This window comes from Xiphias gladius, chromosome 14 (assembly GCF_016859285.1).
Source record: "Xiphias gladius isolate SHS-SW01 ecotype Sanya breed wild chromosome 14, ASM1685928v1, whole genome shotgun sequence".
NCBI classification, from domain to species: domain Eukaryota; kingdom Metazoa; phylum Chordata; class Actinopteri; order Istiophoriformes; family Xiphiidae; genus Xiphias; species Xiphias gladius.
In genome coordinates this window covers 3,407,664-3,420,625 of record NC_053413.1, presented here as the reverse complement: position 1 = coordinate 3,420,625, position 12,962 = coordinate 3,407,664, and the positions used below count along the sequence as shown (strand labels likewise).

The 12,962-nt window shown below is 37.8% G+C and overlaps 1 protein-coding gene across 2 annotated transcripts in view; it reads right to left on the bottom strand.

Annotated features, from left to right (window-relative positions):
- The window catches only part of LOC120798881 (cadherin-18-like), a 213,722-nt gene that overhangs the window by 114,293 nt on the left and 86,467 nt on the right, over nucleotides 1–12,962 (bottom strand). For both annotated transcript variants that reach the window (XM_040143670.1, XM_040143671.1), the window contains exon 3: nucleotides 7,723–8,017. In XM_040143670.1, coding sequence (XP_039999604.1) covers nucleotides 7,723–8,017 — 295 coding nt within the window. The remainder of the gene's footprint in view (nucleotides 1–7,722; nucleotides 8,018–12,962) is intronic.

The window sequence follows — 12,962 nt, the reverse complement described above, 5'->3', positions numbered from 1 at the left end:
AAACAGTCCTTACATTAAAAGTTTTCCATAGTTTTCAGTGGGACCTTGAGCTTCCAAACACATCTCATGGTTTTCATCGGCGAGTCATGTGCAAGACAACTGAGCAAACACCATCTGCTGATGAAGATCATGATATGTGGTTAAAAGTCCTGAATAAAAACAGTAAGTTGACTTTGAGTTAAAATTCTTTTGTCAAACATAATTCCTTTTTGTGAGCTAAATCTGTAGTGTCACTCCTTGACATAAAAGGATAACTTTTATTAAACTGACTGTAATTTTAAATGTGACTCTGGTACTAGTATCTAATTACTACTTTGAATACAGTCCTGCCAAACCCATTAGATCACGAGTAAGACAAACACTAAACATCATGGTGCTGTCACAGCTGATGCACTAGCCTCTGTTTAGAATCTGACATGAAAACCAAACCACCATCTATTTTCTTTAACAGTATGAAATTATCTTGTTTATATGTAAATGTAACACAGTAAACTTCCCTCTGATTGCATCGTATGAGCTGCAGTAAAACACAATGTGTGTTGTCAGCAGTGCTCTTGTTAAGAGCCACAGCCCATTAGCCTGACCATGTAGCAGCAGACAGGAGAAGCCAAAGCTTTTATCCATCTCATTCATCATGGTAGACCTGCAGTGCATATGTTCTCATGGCAAAGACACCATCAAATGTTAGATTAAGGTTCCAGGAGTGTTTAAATTCTTCACTAACCAATAGGGTTTTTTTTCTGTTTTGTTTTTTGTTTTGTTTTTTGTTTTTTTAATGACCAACAATTTTGTCATACTTGCATTTTTGTTTATAGTGGAACTAGTGGAACAAAATCATTAGACAATCCTTAAGTGCGAGCCCTACTATGCTTATTTTACTTATGCGCCAGATAAATATCTGATGTATAGCCTAAATAATGTGATTATGAAATTAGCTTAAGTTAGCAGCTAGCATATACTTAATGGTGCTAATGCTGTCAACACATTAACATAACCACTTATGCTGTTTCACTTTGGGATCGATTGGGGTTGGGAATTGATGGTTGGGAATTGATGGATTTTTCTAATGAAGCATTTCTAATGAGGTAATTGAACTTTTAAATGCAGAAACCACATCAGACACAATTATTATTAATAATTAATATTATTAGTATTTTTATAAAACTTTGAACATTTCTGGATAGGATCTTTAAGTTTCAGTTTGGTACTGTTCTGTCATAAACTTATTATTTCATTTTTGTGCAGAGCTAAAGGTTGCCGGGGGTGGCAGCTGTGGTTGGACTTATAGGTGCAACCAACTGGCATGTTACCTCTCAGCTCCAAAATACATAACAAAAAAATTGAATGCAGCAGTACAAATGATTTTTAAAAGGCAAAAAATGAATAAATATGATCAAATTTAAAAAAAAACTCATTAATTGTTGTTGCGCCCTGCTATCAACAGTGAACCAACCCTCAGAAATTTGGGCCCACCAATGCACAAATTGTATTTCATACTGACCACTTTTAACAGGAACCGCACTGATTTTACACACAAAGATTTACACAAGGATCATTATAGATTTCACATATAAGATATACGACCAACTTATTAAATAAGGTGCACTGTTATAGATCATATAGGCTGGTACTCCTACTTCTCTGCTGCTCCTATGAGCAGTTAATCCTCTTGGTCTGACATATGGCCAAATGCAGAGTTTATAATTTCAAAGGGCTAGACTGAAAAATAGTTGCCTCTGTTAATTAAATAGCAATCATCGTCTGATAAACAAGACTCTAGTGAAAGACTGTTTACATAGCTCCCGTATTTCTAAACTGTCTGCTACTGACTTTGACCTACAAATCAATTTATACCTTGAATACTGTGGGTCAGAGTAACAAAGTCACTGACAAAAAGAGAGAGTAAATAAGAAACAGAAAAGTGGTAAAAGTATTAAGCAAAAGACAGGTGAGGATTGAATGAATGAGCGAGAGAGAACATGCCTGACTGAGAGACAGAGAGGTTCAGAAATGAGTGAGAAATGGGAAGTATAGGTGATGAGGTGCAGACTGAGCGGAATGAAAAGTAAATATAGAGAGATAGAGCCATTGAGAGATACGAAAAAGACTCAAAGATAGGGAGAGAGAGAGACAGGCCGACAGTGAGAGAGAAAATGATCAGCATAGACATAGACATGCCTTCTTTCTCCTGCTGCATCTCTTTCAATACTGACGTGCTGTATGTTGTTTCATTTCTGGTTGCTGGCATTACTGTGTTACTGGTAGTGCTTTTGCTGCTCTATGTCAACCCAGTTAATTTTTCTATTTTCCTCAGTACAGTGGATAATTACCCGCTGTAGATTTAAACATAAATTAGTTCTGTTAAAGCACTCATAGCTCTCTCCTTCTTTTAGCGACTTTCTCGCTTACCCACAGTTGTTTACAAGCTATTCAGATCTGCCAGTTACTTTAGCTTAGCAGTTAGCGGTGGCTTCTCTCTCTCCCTCTCCTGCTCCCTCTCCTGCTCTAACTTGCTCGGTGTGTCTTATGTTTGGTTACAACTCTGCCTCCTTTAGTGATAATAGTACATGTAATAAGTGTAGTTTATTTGCAGTGAGGTGAGGGTCATTAATTGGAAGTGTGGCTCTGCATCATTGAAACCCAAACGTTAGCTGCAGTAGTTACCCAGCCCGGCGTAGCTCCTTCTTTCCCCCTAGTAGCAGCCAGGAAGCAGGGTGGCGGGGTGACTGTCGGAAGGAAGCATAGCCCTAAGCAGACGCCCATGGTTCACTAACAACCGGTTCATGTTTAGAACAGCTTCTCCCCAATCACTGACACACCTGCTGAGAAGCCAACTCTGATTATTGGCAGCCCCATCTTGACAAATGTGAAGTTAGCAACACGGGCGGCCATAGTCAAATGTATTCCTGGGGCTAGAGCAGTGGACACTGAATCTTATTTAAAACTGCTAACTAAGGATAAGTGTAGATTTAGTAAGATCGTTGTTCACATCAGCGGGTAATGACCCTGATTACGCCAATCAGAGATAACTAAAATTAACACAAAGATAATGTCAAACTCCATCGTTTTTTCTGGGCCCCTGTCAAATATGAAAGGTGATGCCATGTATAGCCGCATGTCATCATTCATCACCTGGCTGTCGAGGTGGTGTTCAGCAAACGACGCTGGGTTTGTAGTGGTCTGATTAGGAGAGCCACCACTCATCCAATGTTGAATGGCGCTGCCCCCATAATTTAGAAATCTGTCCAAGTTTATTAATACATCATGACAACCCAGAGTTGAGACCAGGAGGCAGAGTTGCAGCCTTACGCTTTTCTAAATTAATTAAATCAAAAATAAACAGAAGAGGAGTTGTACATGAAAAACTTAATAAAAATTGACACTACCACTGCAAAAGTACAACAAAATAAGACAATTAAATGTGGACTCTTAACATTAAATCTCTGTCTTCTAAAGCTGTATTAGTAAACCATCTAATATCAGATTGTCATATTGATTTTCTTTGTCTTACTCAAACCTGGCTGTGTCATGAAGAATATGTTAGCCTAAACGAATCCACTCCCCCCGATGGCACCAGCCAAGGAGATAGAGTTGCAAGCATTTTCAAAACAAGACTATTACTCAACCCTAAATCTAAACTCAATTATAAATCAATCAACAGCCTTTGTTATAGTATACTGCGCTATAATCCTGGCACATACTCTGAATTTTTATCTGTATTCTCTGAATTTTTATCAAATTTAGTCCTTAGTACAGATAAAGTAATTGTGGTAAGTGATTTTGATAATCATGTAGACATCAAAAATGATAGCCTTAGCTCTGTGTTTATCTCATTATTGGACTTAGTTGGCTTCACTCAGAGTGTAAATAAACCCAATCACTGTTTTAACCACGCCCTCAACCTTGTTCTGAATTATGGCATCGAAATTGAAGAAATAATAGTCTTTCCACAGAATCCTCTTCTATCAGACCATTATTTAATAACTTTTGAATTATTTTTACTGGACCACACACCATTAGGCAAAAATGTCTTCACTAGATGTCTATCTGATAGTGCTGTAGCTAAATTTAAGTAAGTGATTCCATCAGCATATCATTCAGTGCCATGTCTCAATATAACAGAGAATGTTATAGCTACGTTTATTCCCTCCCTTGTTGAATTGAATTACACTCTAAACTATTGACCCTCTTAAAAAAGAAAATAATAAAACAAAGAAGGTTAGCTCCCAAACCCACAAATTAAAACAAACTTTGTGAAAAATTGAAAGGATATCTTGTTCTACCAAACTGTAAGACTGTAAGATAGTCTTAAGACATATAGGAAGGCCCTCTGTAATGCCAGAGCAGCCTATTACTCATCATTAATAGCGGAAAATAAAAACAGTCTTAGGTTTACTGGCAGCACTCTAGCCAGGCTCACAAAGAGTCATAGCTTTATTGATCCATGTATTCCTATAGCGCTCATTAGTGATACTTCATGAAATTCTTTAATGATAAAATTCTAACTATTAGATAGAAAATTATTCACCTCCTGCCCTCAACTGGTACCGATTTATTTGCAAACTTCGGAAACCTCAGAAACAGCTGTAAAACCTGGTATATATTGAGATTGTTTTTCTCCCATCAACCTTCAACAACTAATTTCAACGATTTAACCATCAACTTGTCTCTCAGTCCCCGTTCCATCTAGGCTGCTTAAGGATGTTTTACACTTAGTTAGCACTTCTTTACTAGATATAATCTCTCTTTATTAGTGGCTATGTACGACTGTCCTTTTTAAGTGGCTATATTTAAACCTCTTCTTAAAAAGCCTGTTCTTGATCCAGGTGCTGTAGCCAATTACAGACCTATATCAAACCTGCCCTTTCTCTCTAAGGTCCTTGAGAAAGAAGTTGCCAATCAGATGTGTGACTTTCCACAGAACAATAGATTATTCAAGGATTTTCAGTCAGGATTTAGAGTGGATCATAGCACAGAGACAGCACTGGTGAAATGATGTTCTAATGGCATCAGAAAAATAACTTGTCTCTGTACTTTTGTTGTTAGGTCTTATTGCTATATTTGACACTGGAGACTGGAACATGTAATTGGAATTAAACGAACTGCACTAAGCTGGTTTAAGTCTTTATCTGATCTAATCAATTTATCTGATTAATTTTAGTTCTCCATGCACAGAAAAGTTAGTTACAGGGTTCCACAAGGTTTGTTTGCTTGGACCAATACTGTTCAACTTATATATGCTTAATTTAGACAACAATTCATAAATGTTTGTTGTTATGCAGATGATACCAAATTATTGATCGCATTGCCCTAGCCTCCACCACCATAAGGAATCTCAGAGTTATCCTTGATCAGGATATGTCCCATAATTCCCACATAAAACAAACTTCAAGGACTGCCTTTTTTAACCTGCATAACATTAGGAAAATCAGGCACATCCGTAAAATGAAGAAAAGAAATACTTGTCCATGCATATATTACTTTTAGGCTATTATTACTATTTATTACTTTTTGACTATTGCAAATCCTTATTATCACGCTGCCTAAAAAAGTCTCTGAAGACTCCAGCTGATCCAGAATGCTGCAGCTCAATTACTGATAAGAAATAGGAAAAGAGATATTTCTCCTGTGTTAGCTTCTCTGCATTGGCTCCCTTTAAAATTCTGAATAGAATTTAAAATCTTCCTCCTCACCTACGAAGCCCTTAATGGTCAGGCACTATCATATCTTAAAGAGCGTATAGTATCCTATTACCCCACTAGAAAATTGCACTCCCAGTGCAATTTTGCTTACTTGTGGTTCCTAGAGTCTCCAAGAGTAGAATGGGAGGCAAAATCCTTCAACTTTCAGACTCCTCTACTGTGGAACCTTCTTCCAGTTGCGGACCGGGAGGCAGACACCCTCTCCATGTTTAAGAGTAGGCTCAACATTTTTCTTTTTGATAAAGCTTACAGTTAGGGCTGGCTCAGGCTTGCCTTGAACCTTTCCCCAGTTATGTTGCTACAGACCTAGACTGCCAGGGGACTTCGTTAACGCACCAAGCTCATTTCTCCCCCCCCACCCTCTCTCTCTCTCAACCCAGGCAGTCGAGGCAGATGGCTGCCCACCATGAGCCGGGTTCTGTTCATGATTTCCTCCTGTTAAAAGAGAGATTTTTCCTTGACACTGTCGCCAAGTGCTTGCTCTTGGGGGAATGTTGGGTCTCTGTAAATAATATTATAAAGACTACAAGTCTAGACCTGCTTTATATCAGTACCCTGAGATAGCTTCTGTTATGATTTGCTACTGAAATAAAACTGACATGACTTGAATTGAAAAAGACAGGAACTGAGGAACAAGAGGTAAAGATAGACAGTAAAATGAGTGAAATGTTGTTACAAGTTCAGCTGGTCTTCGTGCTCTTTTAGCTTTTTGTTTTTAACAGAGGGCTGTCTACTAATCTCCTTGGCAGAAGAACCACTGAATAAATTTCGAATAAAAATCCAGTTGACATGTGTGGTGTCCCCGAAGGACAAAACACATACATGATAAAAACCACCAAATAACAAAAATGTGGTTCAAATTCAGATATGCTACAAACACCCAGGAGCAGCCTGCAGCACTTTCAATGTTTCAACCGCTTTTGTTGCCAATTTTGTGTTTTCACCTCTGTATGTTTTAGTATGTGACACATTTTTGGATTTGGAGCACACTTCTCTTAATGTTTATGCTTTTACTCTAAAAGTCTGTTACTACTTTCCAATTCAAGTGAATAGGAAAATAGCCTCAGACTTTTGGACCCCACTGTATGTTTGATCTTTAGGGGCCACTGTAGATAAGTATGTAATACATCTAAATAATGCCAAATACACAAGCAAAATAAAGCTACTTTTCATGACCAAAAGTAATCCTTGTGTCTGTAGATATTCTTTTCACAATCCATTCTCCATCCTTGGATGCCAGTGCTGCTCTGTTCTGCAGTGCTTTGGCTGTGCATAATTTAGAATTAGCAGCTATGGCTAGAAACATTGTGAGGTTTTTAAATTTATGTGATGAAAACTATGTTTTAAATATACCCTGGATTTAGTAATCAATATACTTTTAAAAGCAGTATCTTCATATTTGTTTTACTTTCTGGAACTGAAATATCAGAGCCCACTTATATTGTGGAAAGGAACTTTTCTTTTTAAAATTAACGGATAAATATTTTAAAATATTTATTGCTTAAATGAATATCTAGTGGCATACAGGGTGATAAAGTGTTACCACACCATTATTTCTACTCCGTCGGTATCAGTATAGGGCAATAGTCATGTTCAGGCTTATTTTAAAACTGTAAACAAATGTATTTGTCCTTTGCAAAGGCAGAAAACAGATTATTTTCCATTTTTCAGAATGACTTCTTAGGTGCTATACTGTACTGCAAAACGAAATGCAAAATTTAATTACCTAAATACTGCCATTCATTTTTGCAGTGTAGATTTTTCAGGAACACAGACCTTATGGTCTACAGACATTTTGACATGTCATAGCACAACAACCACAAGTGCTACTAATAAAATTAATAATGTATTCTATTTATGTAAGCCATTTTCAGGGCTGGTACTGAACATGATGACTCATAATCATGGCTTATCAGGAGTCTTAATTTGCCATTGTTAATGGTTACACTATTAGTTACACTTGTGTGTTCTGACTAAGTTACTGTCTGTTATTAGAGGCTGTGTGAGGCGCCTGTCTTACCAACATCAGACATCTCAGGCACAGTGGCAGAGAAGGGTCCATCAGGGAATGTTGGAGCATTGTCATTGACATCCTGGACCTTGATGATGAACTCTGACTCTGCCTCCAGTGAACGGTTTGTCTGCCGGTCAATGGCCCTTGCATGTAGGACATACTGGGACTTCCTCTCACGGTCCAGGCTTTTGGCAGCGTGGATGTCGCCCGTAGTCTCGTTAATGATGAAGACAGACCCGGCTCCCTCACCCGACAGGATGTATCGCACAGAGCCATTGCCCTTGTCAGAGTTGGAATGGAGCTGGAGACGTAAGAAGAAAATGAGTGAGGGAGGGAGTGGTAAAGTGTGTGACAAGTATGTAATACAGAGTAATAGCAAAGTGTCAGGATAAGTGGTCAGTTAATGTTGAGGAGCAGGCAATGAGAGGCACAACTATCCAATCAGGGAAGGAGAAGCAGGAGTACTAGAGGATTGGAGTGTGACAGGCTGTACAAAAGGTTCAGTATCTGAAACAAGTTACTGTCACAGTAAAAGGAAAACGAAGAGTGTGACAGAACACGTTTTACAACATGCAGCCCCTCTGAGCTGAATGTGTCATTGAGCAAATTAAGGATTAAGAGTCAGACAAATACCAGAGAAAGTGAAACACCCTAATATATAGTATAGTATTTTAGTATGATTGTAGCTCTATTGTGTGGCCGTGGACTTTGTAGCTCTATGTGTATGCTCCGGGCTTCTTGAAATGAAACGCTACCTCAATAGCATAAATGCTGAGTCTTATCTCAAATGATCCTTGACTCAATTCATTCTGCAGCTACTAATACTATGGCTGCTGTTTAATATGCCCTGTAAATGCTGGAATCCAGAATGTTTCTTCTACCATTTAGTGACAATTTACTGCTGCACTTCCTCCATCTGAATCCTGGCTCATAGGGTAAGAATGACACAGCAACAGGCTGAGTAGAGAGGAACAAATTAAATATTTTTATTCAATATGAGGCTGGAGTGTCTGAGAAATTGATGAGAATCTGTAAACACTGTCTGTCCTTGTGTTTTGTTTTGTTTTTTCTAACCCAGCAACAGACTGAGACAAAAGCTTGTCGACCTTAAAAGCCATACATCCCAGTCCTAGAAATTATGTCTAGTGCTGGCAAAAAAGGAACAAACATACTCCCATATCTGTACTGGTATGTACCGCTTTGGGAAATAGCCACAGCCTTGCACTAGTTCTCACCTTCTCCCGCCCACATGGCTTTTATATAAATAACCAAACTACTACTACTGTTCACAATTACAATGGAAGAATTACAACCTTAAACATTTTATAAACTCATTCAGTACTGGGTGATTAAGTTTAGTTTGCCATAAGCAGTGTAGATGGTGATTGACTGTGTTGTGGTATGTATGTGGTGTGTATATATATATATATATATATATATACACACCTTTAAAATGAACATTTTAAAATTTAAACAATTGTAATGTCATGTTTACTACTTTAAGCTGTTAGCGTTACTACAATTTTTAGATTTTTAGTAGTAGATTTAGTAGAGTTTTGTTTGTTTACTGAGAAAATAATACACACAATTATCACAGTAAGTAAGGTAAAACACTTAATGATTTCATAAATTATCAGCTTTTGCTGATAATTTCCACAAGTTCATGGCTCAGCGCAAGTCAAACTGGAACAACCGTCTTTGGACCAAGTCGGGGGCCTACCTTAATACAGCCAGAGGGGTTTACTTTTTCTATAACCAAACCATGATCTTTCCCTAACATTTACAGGATGTGAACCCTGCACTCTGGAGTAAAAGTTCTGCACTTCCCATCATCCACCCCGACCACCTCCGATTTCTGTGTGGCACAAAAACATTACACTTGCTGGGCTAAAAAACATGTTGCTAATGAGCATAATCCAAGCAGCAATTACATTTCCTCCAAAACATATTTGGAAAAACCATTTAGTAATATATTAAATTAATTTCAAGGAGCGCAGGTATCTGGTTCAGGCCTTGCTTCGGTTTCATATCATACTTCTCAACATCACATGTTGTTTGTTTTAAGATTTTGAATTTAAGGTTTTATTGGGTTTGGGCAAAAAATACCTTTGAGATTAGGGAATATTGTGATCATGTTTTGAAGAAACCAGTGTGGACTGGAAATGTAATATTGACATCAGTCCCCTGTTTTACAGAGCTTATCCAGGTTTCCAAAACCAAGAGATGTTTATATGTAGGATAACACTCCAAAAAACTAATCATAATCAGGATACCAGTGTGCTTGTAAACACACTCGCTGAAAAATAATCTAGTAAGAATGTGTGACAAAAAAGCTAACTAACCATTCACTTTTAGATGCAATAAATTCTCATTTGCTGCAAGAGATGATAATGTGAAATATTAGATCTTTTCGCTCAAAGTGCAATCATTTGTCTGATTCTTATGGTAGAGCAGAACAGCCATTGTTAGAAAAAAACAGATATTTGTCTTTAAAAATAAAAGTATCTCATTATCACAAGATTATCTTGCAAAGACTTCTCATTATCATGCGGACATATTCATATTACCCCCGTATTGTAACTGTAATGAAAAGGCAGATGTAACAATTGGAGACACAATGTCAATACAGCCACTTCCAGTTTGACGAAAGTGACATTGACAGAGTTGCACTATACCTGATGGACCAGCTTGTTCTGACCTCTTGTTTGTCTGCCAAACATTCAGCTGTCAGTGGAGTTTCTGACATCTGATTCTCCATATAACACTGAATAAGCACTCGGAAAAAAAGCGTTCTTGTTGTATGAGAACTTCTGTTTTGACGTCTACCTTATAGTTGTTAAAAAAAGGCAATCCTGTCATAGCAAAGAACTGTGAAATGTACTTTGGCAGTTCTGAAGTAGTTTCATTTTCATTTAATCTTTTGGATGTCTGAATGAATGAGTAAAACATTGAATTATTTTTTTTTTTTGCATGAACAATTCTTTTATAGATTAACAATGTATCAAATGACTATGTGTAACATGAAAGGTGATGTGCATAGTGCTGAACTCACACACATATCCAACTCTACAGTTTCCCTCAGTACTTCAGCCTCTTTTGGCTAATCATTTCAGTTTTCTATCCCAAAAACCGTGCTTTCATCTGCTTTTAATTCCAACCACTGCAGACAGCTGTCTTCTGCAAAAAAGCTCTGATTATCCCACTCTACACGTCATGCCCAGCAGACTAGCTGGTTAACATAGTGGTCCATTTAGCAGCTAAAGAGACCAAAGTAGAGCTAAAAGGAGAGTGAATATTGGACTAACTCTCTCCAGGTGGACACAAAAATGACTATATAAATGCTAATGTAGCTCTATGTCTACTGGATGTGTAAATATCATATAAATTTTCTACTAAAGCCTTACTATTAAATGATTTGATTCGTCAGCATAATTAGGATATGATTTGTTTATATGGAACATGATTTAAACCAAATGTTTTCTTACCATTAGATGAAGCTTCCCGACTTGAACATACCAGTGCCCATGTTGCTTGGGCTACTGAACAAGGTTGGGTCCTTGCCTTAATCTACAGGCCAATTTAATTTTTCAATTTAACCTTCAAACTAGATATTTCTTTCACTCACTTGAGGCTTTTGTATTAAAACCATCTCCATTAGCTATGAAGTGCTTTGGCCAGGACAACAGACTCTGACCATTCCACCTTGTGGTACTATTCCAAATTCTTGGAAGAATTTTGAGAATTTATCTCAGACCTTGTTACTCATTCAGATGAGTTTCTAATTACAGGTGACCTCAATTTTCAACGAGGCCTCTGATCCTCAAAGTAAAGCCTGTCTAGCACTTCTTGATACTTTTATTTTCACCCAGTTTGTGGGTGAGCCTACGCACTGCATTGGCAACACGCTTGACTTGATTCTATCTCGCAAGATAGTGGTTTCTGATCTGAATGTCTCCCCAATCACATCCGTTATGTGAGATCACTACCTTCTCAAATTTAAAGTGATACTAGCCTGTCCTTGTGACATTGGTGCTGATGTATTTACCACAACACACATTGGTCCATCAACTTTAACTGGTCTTGGTGAGAAATTAACGGTGATCCTGGCTCCTTTCACTGCAGCGACAGGCCCAGTTAAAAATTGTGCCAGTGATTTAAACACAACTCTGTCTAGTCCCCTCGATTCAGTTGCACCTCTTACTAACAACACCAGATGGTCAAAGAGGTCTATACCCTGGTTTACTGAAGAAACACTTGCCACTAAGCAGACCTGCAGGAGATTGGAGCGCATTAGCGACAATCTAAATTGGAAGTCTTCAACCTCCAGTGTCACAAATGTGAGAGCAGCATATTTATCTTGCTTCATCAGTTTCAATAGACATAATTCTAGATTTAGTTTTGATACTGTAGCCAAACGTACTCAAAAGCAGCCATTACTTAGCTGCTTGCCCTTTATGGCTCATGATTGACTTTTTCCGAAGTAAAATAGATTAGATTAAACACAAAATTAGTTCCTCATCTCAAGCTTTTTCAGAAGAACCACCTGAGCAATACATTGAATCACAGATAGTCGCTAACAAATTTTGAGACTATATCTCTGGAATCATTGTCTATGTTAGTGTTGCCTCTAAACCCTCTACCTTCATCCTAAACCCTCTACTGGCTAAACTTTCCAAAGATCTCTGGCCAGTTTTGGGACCTACAATCCTATCTATTGCTAATTTATCACTTACATCTGGCATTGTCCCCACTAGCTTTAAATCTGCTGTGGTTAAACCTCTACTTAACAAACTACACTTTGTTCCAGTGTCTCTTAATAATTATTGACCAGTCTCTAACCTTCCATTATTTTCAAAAGTACTAGAGAGATTTATTTTTCAGCACCTTTCAGCCCACATTGTTAACACCAATCTTTTTGAACCTTTTCAATCTGCTTTCAGGGTCTGTTACTCCACTGAAACTGCACTTGCTAAAGTGGTTAATGATCTTCTGCGTACTATGGCTTCAAACTCCACTTCTCTGCCTCTCTTACGTGATCTTAGTGCAGCTTTTTATACCACAGATCACTGCATACTTCTGGACTGATTGAAAAACAAATTTGGCATCTCTGGCCTGGCTCTAATGTGGTTAAGGTCTTACTTATTTGAAAAAAAAACACAGTGTGTTTCCTACAATAATACCACATCAATATTTTGTCAAATATGGAGTTGGGATACTCCATATATTGGGCTATGTTCTTGGCCCTC